Source organism: Ornithorhynchus anatinus, chromosome 8 (genome assembly GCF_004115215.2).
Source record: "Ornithorhynchus anatinus isolate Pmale09 chromosome 8, mOrnAna1.pri.v4, whole genome shotgun sequence".
Taxonomy (NCBI): domain Eukaryota; kingdom Metazoa; phylum Chordata; class Mammalia; order Monotremata; family Ornithorhynchidae; genus Ornithorhynchus; species Ornithorhynchus anatinus.
The window spans coordinates 21,025,903-21,035,323 of record NC_041735.1 but is presented as its reverse complement, the minus strand read 5'-3'; the positions used below and the strand labels follow the sequence as shown (position 1 = coordinate 21,035,323).

Below are 9,421 nucleotides of genomic sequence, written 5' to 3'. Positions count from 1 at the left end.
CCCCTGGGCCAGTCGGGATTGAATCTTTTAACTTCTATTGTATCTATTGTACCTCTATTTCACTCTTGAACAGAGTCATCGCTTTTTCCAATAATAATAATTGTGGTATTTGTTAAGCTTTTACTATGTGTCATGCGCTGTGCTAAGTGCCGGGAAAGATAATACAATCACATGAGACACCGTCTCTGACATACATGGGGCTCAGCATCTATGGGAGAGGGAGAACAGATAAAATCCCCATTTTACAGTTGAGGGAGCTGAGGCCCAGAGAAGTTAAATGACATGCCCAAGGTCACATAGCGGGCATCTTTAATAGAATTAGTGAGAAATAAAGGCAGGCAGCCCCCTTAATTGATTTCTGTATTTCTAGTATGAGGTAATGAATTAGTAAGTAAAATCGAAGAGAGGCATCCTCCTTAATCGCTTCTCTATTTCTTCAGTGAGGTAATCGTTCTTTAACCATCCCCACCCTCGCAAATGAGGTCCACAATCAGGGATCCACGTTATTTCCTCAGAAGATATTTGGCAAATTAAAGGACTCCATCATCACTGGATCTGAACTCATACGCTACCATCACCCTTATTCTCTTTCCCATTCACTCTCTCTAGCTGTTGGTCGCCTTCCGCTTCCTGAACCTCTTACTGTGGGGCAGTTAGAGGAAGACAAAACCACCTCCGCGTCTTTCCTTAACGACCCTCTGGTCCAACGCTGCCATCCTGAATGCTGCAGTCGGCTAATCTGAGCTGAGGCCTCTGGGCCAGGTCCCCCTGCTCGTTTCCCAAGACGCTTGCCTTGGAACTAAACATTTCCTTCATTTTGGGTCTTTTTATTCTTGTGCTGAGGAGGTAGGTAGAGCTGAGATCCCTAGCTACTATCCCCAAAATGGTTTGCTCCGGCTACCTCTGCCTGGCCTCTCACTGGGCCTGCATGTCTCAATCTTCAGGATTTTCCCATGCCAGGTTGCACAGAGGGAAGAAAGTTTGGGCTTCAGGGCTCAGGCCGGGGGTCCTCCTGCTTTCTCAGTCCTGGAGATGATGAAATACCCCTGGGCACTGCCCTAGTTTCAAGTACAGTAAAGGTAATCCATGCCTGATTACTCTCATAATAATAATAATTATGGTATTTAAGTGCTACGTGCCAAGCTCTGTTCTAAGCCCTGGGATAGATACAAGGTAATCAGGTTGCCCCACATGGGGCTCAATCTTAATCCCCATTTTACAGATGAGGAAGCTGAGGCACAGAGAAATGAAGGGACTTGCCCAAGGTCACCCAGCAGTCGAGTGGCAGAGCTGGGATTAGAATCCACGTCCTCTGACTCCCAAGCCCATACTCTTTCCACTAAGCCACATTGCTTCTCTAGACTGTAAACTCGTTGCGGGCAGAGAACGTGTCTGTTATATTATCTTGTGCTCTCCCAAGCGCTTAGTACAGTATTCTCCACAGAGTAAGCACTCAATAAATACAATTGACTGACCAGCCTCCTAGCTCAGTGGAAAGAGCCCGGGCTCGGGAGTCGGAGGTCGTGGGTTCTAATCCCGGCTCCGCCACTCATCTGCTGTGTGAATTTGGGCAAGTCACTTAAACTGTTCGGTGCCTCAGTTCCCTCATCTGTAAAATGGGGATGAAGACTGCGAGCCCTCCAGGACAAGCTGATTACCAAGTATTCCTCCCCGTGCTTAGAACAGTGCTTGGCCCATAGTAAGCGCTTAACAAATGCCATCATCATTCAGCGCTTAAAACAATGCTTGGCACATAGTAAGCACTTAATACCATTACTGTAATACCCTCACTTCAGTTTCTTCCCTTTCCCCGCCCGAGGGAAGCCCTGGTCCCCTCCCAAGGAGTAGAGCGAGATAGTGGCTAACTGGGTCACCTTAAGAAACTAATGCTCAGGGTTGAAAAAGGATTTCCCCCGGTCTAATATTAAAATAAAATTTTGCCGAAGCATCCACGGGATTCCGCGAGGCTTTGAAGCCTGGATACCTGCAGAGGTGGAAATGACCAGCTGTGCGGTGGCCTCCAGCTCCAGCTCCTCCACAAACACTAGGTGATGCCAAAGTCCCTTCACGACCGCCAAGTCATCATTTAAGGGAAAAAAAAAAAGCTATTTGTTAAGCGCTTACTATTCATTCATTCGTTATTATTATTAATCGCATTTATTGAGCACTTACTGTGTGTGCAGAGCACTGTACTAAGCGCAGTACAACAATAAGCAGACACATTCCCTGCCCACCACAAGCTTACAGTCTAGAGTCTACAGTCCACATGACAAGCACTGTACTAAGCGCTGTGGTGGATCCTAACCAATCAGTTTGTATGCAGTCCATATCCCACATGGGTCTCAGTCTTAATCCCCATTTTACAGATGAGGTCACTGAGGCACGGTGCACAGTTAAATGAATTGTCCAAGGCCACACAGCAGAGGAGTGGAGGAGCAGAATTAGAACTCAGGTCCTTCCTACTGCCAGGCCCGTGCTCTGTCCACTAGACTAAGCTGATCCCCGCAAAGATCCCGCGGTGGGACTGGGGTTGGAACCAAGCTCGTTATGGATAAGGAAAGTGTCTGCTAATTTTGTTGTGCTGTACTCTCCCAAGAGCTCAGTACAGTGCTCTGCAAATAGTGAGTGCTCAGTAAATAATAATAATGATGGTATTTGTTAAGCACTTACTATCTGCCAGGCACTGTACTAAGCGCTGGGGTAGATACAATCAAATCGGGTTGGACCCAGTCCCTGCCCCACATGGTACAGTCTCAGTCCCCTTGAGGAGCAGCATAGTGTAGTGGATAGAGCACGGGCCTGGGAGTCAGAAGGTCGTGGGTTCTAATCTAGGCTCTTCCATTTACCTGCTCTGTGACCACGGGCAAGTCACTTTGGCTTAGTGGAAAGAGCCCGGGCTTGGGAGTCAGAGGTCGTGGGTTCGAATTCCAACTCCGCCACTTGTCTGCTGTGACCTTGAGCAAGTCACAACTTCTCTAGGCCTCAGTTACCTCATCTGTAAAAATGGAGATTAAAAAATGTGAGCCCCACATGGAACAATCTGATTACCCTCTATCTACCCCAGCGCTTAGAACTGCTCTGCACATAGTAAGCTCTTAAATACCGTAATTATTATTATTATTATTACTTCTTTGGGCCTCAGTTCCCTCATCTGTCAAATGGGGATTGAGACTGTCAGCCCCACATGGGATGGGGATTGTGTCCAAGCCAACTAGCTTGTATCCACCCCAGTGCTTAGTACAGTGCCTGGCACATAGTAAGAGCTTAACAAATCCCGACTTCAAATTGAGGATGAAGACTGTGAGCCCCACGAGGAGCCACCCGATTACCTTGTATCTACCGCTGCTTCGAACGGTGCTTGGCCTAAAGTAAGCGCTTTAAACACCATCGTTATTATTATACAGATGAGATACCCGAGGCCCGGAGAAGTGAAGTGACCGGCCTAAGGTCGCACGGCAGACCAGTGGTGGAGCCGAGATTAGAACCCCTGACCTTCCGATTCCCGGGCCCGCGCTCTAGTCACTGCGCCATAAATACGAACGATCGATTGACGGATGGATGGTTGGATAGAGTCCCGCCGCCTGTGTCGGTGTCTTGGGCCTGCCTTCCCACCGGGGTCGGAGCCCCCACTGCGGGTCGGGGTCCGTGACATCATAGAGCCCCTGGGGTCACCATGGCAACCCCGCCGCCCCCGCCCCTGGCTCCGGCCGGGACCGGAGGAGCCCGGGACGTCCCGGGAAGTAGCGGCAAGTACCGGGGCCGAGCCGCCCAGCGCCCACCCCGCCTGGGGGGCTGCCCGGCCGGGGCCACTCCGGGGAGGGGGCGCAGCCGGTCGGGGGGAAGCCCGGGGAGCCGGCGGACAGCGAGGGGAGGCAGCGCGACCCAGTGGGTAGAGCCCGGACCTAGGCGTCAGAAGGGCCTGGGGTCTGCTACCACCTCTGCCACTCGTCTGCTGGGTCACCTTGGGCAAATCGTTAACTTCTCTGGGCCTCAGTCACCTGAAAGGAAGCAGCATGGCGTAGTGGATAATAATAATAACGATGACGGTACTTGTTAAGCGCCCGCTACGTAGCAGGCACTGTTCGAAGCACCGGTAGATACAAGGTAATCGGGTTGTCCCCGTGGGGCTCCCAGTCTTCATCCCCATTTTGCAGATGAGGTAATTGAGACCCAGAGAATAATAGTAATGATTGTGTGAGAAGCAGCATGGCGTAGCGACTAGAGTCCGAGACTGGCAGTCCAAAGGTCGTGGGTTCTAATTCCGGCCCTGCCGCTTGACTGCTGTGTGACTTTGGGCAAATCACTTAGTATCTCTGGGCCTCAGTTACCTCATTTGGAAAATGGGGATTAGGACTGTGAGCCCCACCTGGGACAACCTGATAACCTTCTATTTCCCCCAGTGCTTACAACAGTGCTTGGCACATAGTAAGCACTTAAATTCCATCATTATTATAGTGCCTGGCACATAGTAAGCACTTAAGTACAACAATTATTATTACTGTTAATAGTAATAGTAATAATAAAATGGGGATTAAGACTGGGAGCCCCACGTGGGACAGGGAAGCGCTTACTATGTGCCAGGCATGTATTAAGCCCTGAGGTAGAATCTAGGTAATCGGGTTGGTCACATTGATATACCACTTGGGGCTCACAGTCTTCATCTCCATTTTACGGATGAGGTTACAGAGGCACACAGAGAAGATAAGTTAGAGAAGCAGCGTGGCTTAGTAGAAAGAGCAAGAGCTTGGGAGTCAGAGGTCATGGGTTCTAATTCCCGCTCTGCCACTTAGCTGTGTGGCTTCGGGCGAGTCACTTAACTGAGGTACAGAGAAGTTATCTGTAAAGTGAGGATTAAGACTGTGACTCCCATGTGGGACAACCTGATGACCTTGTATCTACCCCAGCGCTTGGAACAGGGCCTGGCACATAGTAAGCGCTTAACATATATCATCATTATTATCACTATTATTAAGTGGCTTGCCCGAAGTCTCACAACAGGTGAGTGGCGGGGATGGGATTAGAAGCCGGGTCCTCTGGCTCTCAGGCCCGTGCTCTACCCATCGGGGAATTGTTTCTCCTGATACCATCACATATCCCTAACCCTAACCCTTATAGAAGGACCATGATGCAAAGTTTGACCTTTGTTTCCAGGTCGGCGAAGGGTGTGTGGTATTCTCTACTGCTTTCGGTGGCTGCCCTATCAATCAGTGGTATTTACTGAGCGCTTACCGTGTATAGAGCACTCTACTAAGTGCTTGGTTAGAGTCCAGTATTAACAGAGTTGGTAGACAGGAATGTGTCTTTATTGTTCTAATGTACTCTCCCAAGCACTCAGTACAGTGCTCTGCGCATAGTAAGCACTCAATAAATATGACTGACTGCCCTCAATGAGTTTATAGCGTAGAGGACTAGCAGCCCTAACTCTCATGTCCCCGCTGATAGAGAAGCAGCGTGGCTCAGTGGAAAGAGCCCGGGCTTGGGATTCTAACCCCTGCTCTGCCGCTTGTCAGCTGTGTGACTTTGGGCAAATCACTTAACTTCTCCATGCCTCAGTTACCTCATCTATAAAATGGGGGTTAAAACTGTGAGCCCCATGTGGGACAACCTGATGATCTTGTATCCCCCACGGCGCTTAGAACAGTGCTTTGCACATAGTAAGCGCTTAACAAATGCCATCATTATTATTATTATAATTGTCAGGAAGGAAAGCCCTGTGTAGAGAACGGCTTTCGGGGCTCCTCTGAAGGCCTAAGACCTCCCTCTCAGAGGATCCCTTGCCCACAGGTGCCAATTCTGCGGAGCCAGCAGTCCTAGCAGCCTCATGCCCCCCACCTCCGGGCAGCAAAAATAATAGCAGCAGCCACTGTAGCAGGAGAAGTGGGAAGCAGAAAGGCCTAGGGGAAAGCCCACGGACCTGGGAGTCAGAGGACCTGGGTTCTAATCCCAACACCTCCCCGTGTCTGCCGTGTAACCTTGGGTGTTTAACTTCCCCGTGCCTCCGTTCCCTCGTCTGCAAAATGGGGATTCGACACCTGTTCTTCCTCTTACTTAGTCTGTAAGGCCCATGTGGGACTTGATTGGCCCGTATCTACCCCAATACTTAGTACAGTGCTTGACATTTAAGTGCTTAACGAATATCATGCTTAACGAATATCACAATTATTATTATTAGAAGTATTAGCAGTAGTGTTAGTAGAAGTATTTACCGAGCACCTACTTGGTACGATTCCCAGTTTTAGGTGTTTAGAAAGTACACGATGATGTAGTAGACGGAGTTCAAATCCCAGCTCTGCCACTTCTCAGCTGTGTGACTTTGGGCAAGTCACTTCAGTTCTCTGGGCCTCAGTTACCTCATCTGGAAAATGGGGATGAAGACTGTGAGCCCCACGTAGGACAACCTGATCACCTTGTATCTACCCAGCGCTTAGACCAGTGCTTGGCACATAGTAAGCGCTTAACAAATACCAAAATTATTATTCGTAGTGGCGGTGGTAGGTGGTAGGAGTTACTGAGCACCTACCGCGTGCAGTGCACTGTACTAGCCATTTGGGAAGTACAGAAGAATCAAGTGAAATTTTCCCAGCCCACAGGGCGCTTACGGCCTAGCAGGGGAGACAAACACGAAAGTATTTACAACTAGAGCGGTCAAGATGAATAACCGAGTCTCCATGACGAATAACCGAGTCGCCAGCACGAGCACTGTGGTTTGGGATCGGGGGAGGGAGGTTGGTACATATGGCAGAGCCACCCGAGGGGCTCCCAGCCTCTCCACACCTCAGGTGTCTTGTCTCCTCTCAGGCTGCCCCAGAAACCCTGGGAAAGCTCTCTCAGGAGGATCGAAAGCTCTGGTAGTGACCACTGGAGACCTCCATGCCCATGAGCAGGCCTGTTCTTCCCCCCCAGATCCCCTCAGCTTCTTTTGTGCAGAAGAACTGCCTTTGTGTTGTGTAGCAGAAGAAGCCTTCCCTTATCCCACTCAGGATCGGATGGGGGCCTGTGTACACCAGAGTCCCAGGTGCCCTGCGTATGCCAGAGTCGCAGGAGCTCTTTGTACACCAGAGTCTTGGGAGCCCCGTGTACACCAGAGTCCCAGGAGCTACCTGAAAGCCAGAGTCTCAGGAGCCCCGGGTTCATCCAAGTCCCAGGACCTAGAGTCCCAGGCTCTGTCCCGTCCACTCACTGGAGGCCAAACCCGGCCTGGCCCTCCTCCAGAAATCAGGCCCAGTTGGGAAAACCAAGAGGCAACACCCCCGGCCCTCCCCACCCCCCGAGCCGCCTCCCCTCCCGGAAATGGGCCGGGCAAGGGAGGAGGCGGGGGACGGCTCCGGGCAGGGGGCCAGCTGGGTCACACCCCTCTGGGTCCCTCCCGCAGAAAGAGGAGGAGAGAGAATGAACTTGAGCCGCACGACGGAGGCGGGCCCGAACAAGACAAAACCGGGCAGCCGGCCAAGCATGGAGTCCCTCCAGGAGGAGCCGGAGAACCTCGCCTGGAGAACCTACATGGAGAGGAGAAGCAGCCTCAGGGAGTTCCTCAACTCCAGCCTGAGCCCCCACCTCCTGAAGCGCCACCACGCCCGCTTGGAGCTCTTGAAGAAGTGCTCCTACTACATCGAGATCCTGCCCAAGCACCTGGCGCCGGGCGACCAGAACCCCCTGACGCTGCCCAACACCATGTTCCAGCTCATCGACCCCCGGAAGTTCCAGCGCATGAAGAAGGTGGGGACGGCCCAGACCCAGATCCAGCTGCTGCTGCTGAGCGACCTGCTGGAGCAGCTGGAGCTGGGCCGGGCCAAGCTGGCGAGGCTCCTGGAGTCCCACGACACCCTGCCCTTCCTGGCCCGCTGGGAGGCCGTGGAGCAGCGGGTGGCCGACCTGACCGCCACGATGGACAGCTTCCTGACCATGATGGTGCCCGGCCGCCTGCACGTCAAACACCGTCTGGTGGCGGACGTCGGGGCCGCCAAGATCCCCCACATCCGGCTGATGCTGAGCACCAAGATGCCCGTCGTGTTCGACCGCCAGGCGTCGGTGGCCCACGACAGCTGGGCCAGCCTCCGGTGGTTCGCCACCGTCCAGCCGGCCGGGCTCGAGCGGTTCGAGCTGCGCTTCAGGCTGCTGGAGCCGCGGAGCCCGCAGGAGCGCTCTCAGGGGGGTGCCATCCCCGTGGCCGCCTGCTCCTTGGAGGTGCGGGACCTGCTGCCCGACCGGGCCTACAAGTTCACCGTGAAGAGGGCCGAGAGCTACACCCTGGTGTACGAGCCCTGGAGGGACAGCCTGACCCTGAGGACCCGGCCGGGCCTGGACCGGGAACCCCGGGCTCCGGAGGGCCGCCCGAGCCCAGCGGAGGCCTGAGCTCGGACCCTGGGCCGAGAGAGTTTTCAAAGAGGTAAAATTAAAAAAAAAAAAACAACCCAAAACCCCCCCAAAACTTATTTTTAAAGATCTCAGCGGCCACGCCGGCTTCTTTTCTGATTTGGTGGCGGTGGGCGGAAGTGGGAGGGGTTCACTGGCGGCCTCCATCTGTGGCAGAGGAGCCAAAGAACCCCCACTGCTCCCCCCTAATCTCACCCCACGCACGGACGCTGTTTCCGCCTCGGGGGTGGCAGGGAACGAGGCGGCACGGCTCCCTCCTCATTTCTGCTGGAGTCTGGAGATCTCTCTCCCACGGCTTCCGGTGGCCCTGCTGACCTCTGAGCTGTTGAGTAGAAATGTGGCCAACTTCTAATCCTGGCTCCACCACTTGCTCGCTGTGTGACTTTAGGCAAGTCACTTGATTTCTCTAGGCCTCAGTTCCCTCATCTGTAAAATGGGGATTCAATCCCAGCTCTCCCTCTCCTTTAGTCTATGAATCCCTGTGGTACAGGGATTAGTTTGTATCACTATGCCAGTGTTTAGCAAAGTGCTTGAGGCATAGTAAAGTGCTTAACAAATACCACAGCTGTTATTTGTATACATTATTATTATTATTATTGTTATCAATACTGACCTCATTTCTGTTTCTCTCCAAGTGTTTTTTTTTTAATGGTATTTGCTAAGTGCTTACTATGTGCCAGGCTCTATGCTAAGCACTGAGATAGATGAGAGCTAATCGAGTTGGACACAGTCCATATCCCACATGGGGTTCCCAGTCTTAATCGTCATTTGACAGATGAAATTACTGGGGCCCAGAGAACTAAAGTGACTTGCCCAAGGTCATATAGCCGACAAGTGGCAGAACCTGGATTAGAACCCAAGTCCTTCTGACTCCCAGGCCCGTGCGCTATCCACGAGGCCACGCTGCCTCTCTTGGTTGTCCCATTCCCTGAAGTCCCCCACATAGGATTGCCCCTCAGGTTTCTTGAGTTGTTCCCTTCCAACTTTCCCTTCTAAGGTACAAAAGATTCTCCAACATGAGTTAAGATTAGGGTTAGGATTAGTAGAT

General features: G+C 52.3%; 1 protein-coding gene across 2 annotated transcripts; it reads left to right on the top strand.

Moving 5' to 3' along the window:
* Window positions 1-3,658: 3,658 nt before the first annotated feature.
* Window positions 3,659-8,417, top strand: FNDC11 (fibronectin type III domain containing 11). 2 transcript variants are annotated; one of them, XM_029070156.2, is made up of 2 exons: window positions 3,659-3,746; window positions 7,373-8,417. In XM_029070156.2, exons 1-2 carry the CDS (start codon window positions 3,674-3,676, stop codon window positions 8,350-8,352), a joined length of 1,053 nt encoding a protein of 350 aa, XP_028925989.2. In that variant the 5' UTR covers window positions 3,659-3,673; the 3' UTR covers window positions 8,353-8,417. The 2 variants fall into 2 exon arrangements, with proteins under 2 accessions (XP_028925989.2, XP_039768730.1); XM_039912796.1 differs by lacking the exon at window positions 3,659-3,746 and adding an exon at window positions 6,520-6,725.
* Window positions 8,418-9,421: the final 1,004 nt, after the last annotated feature.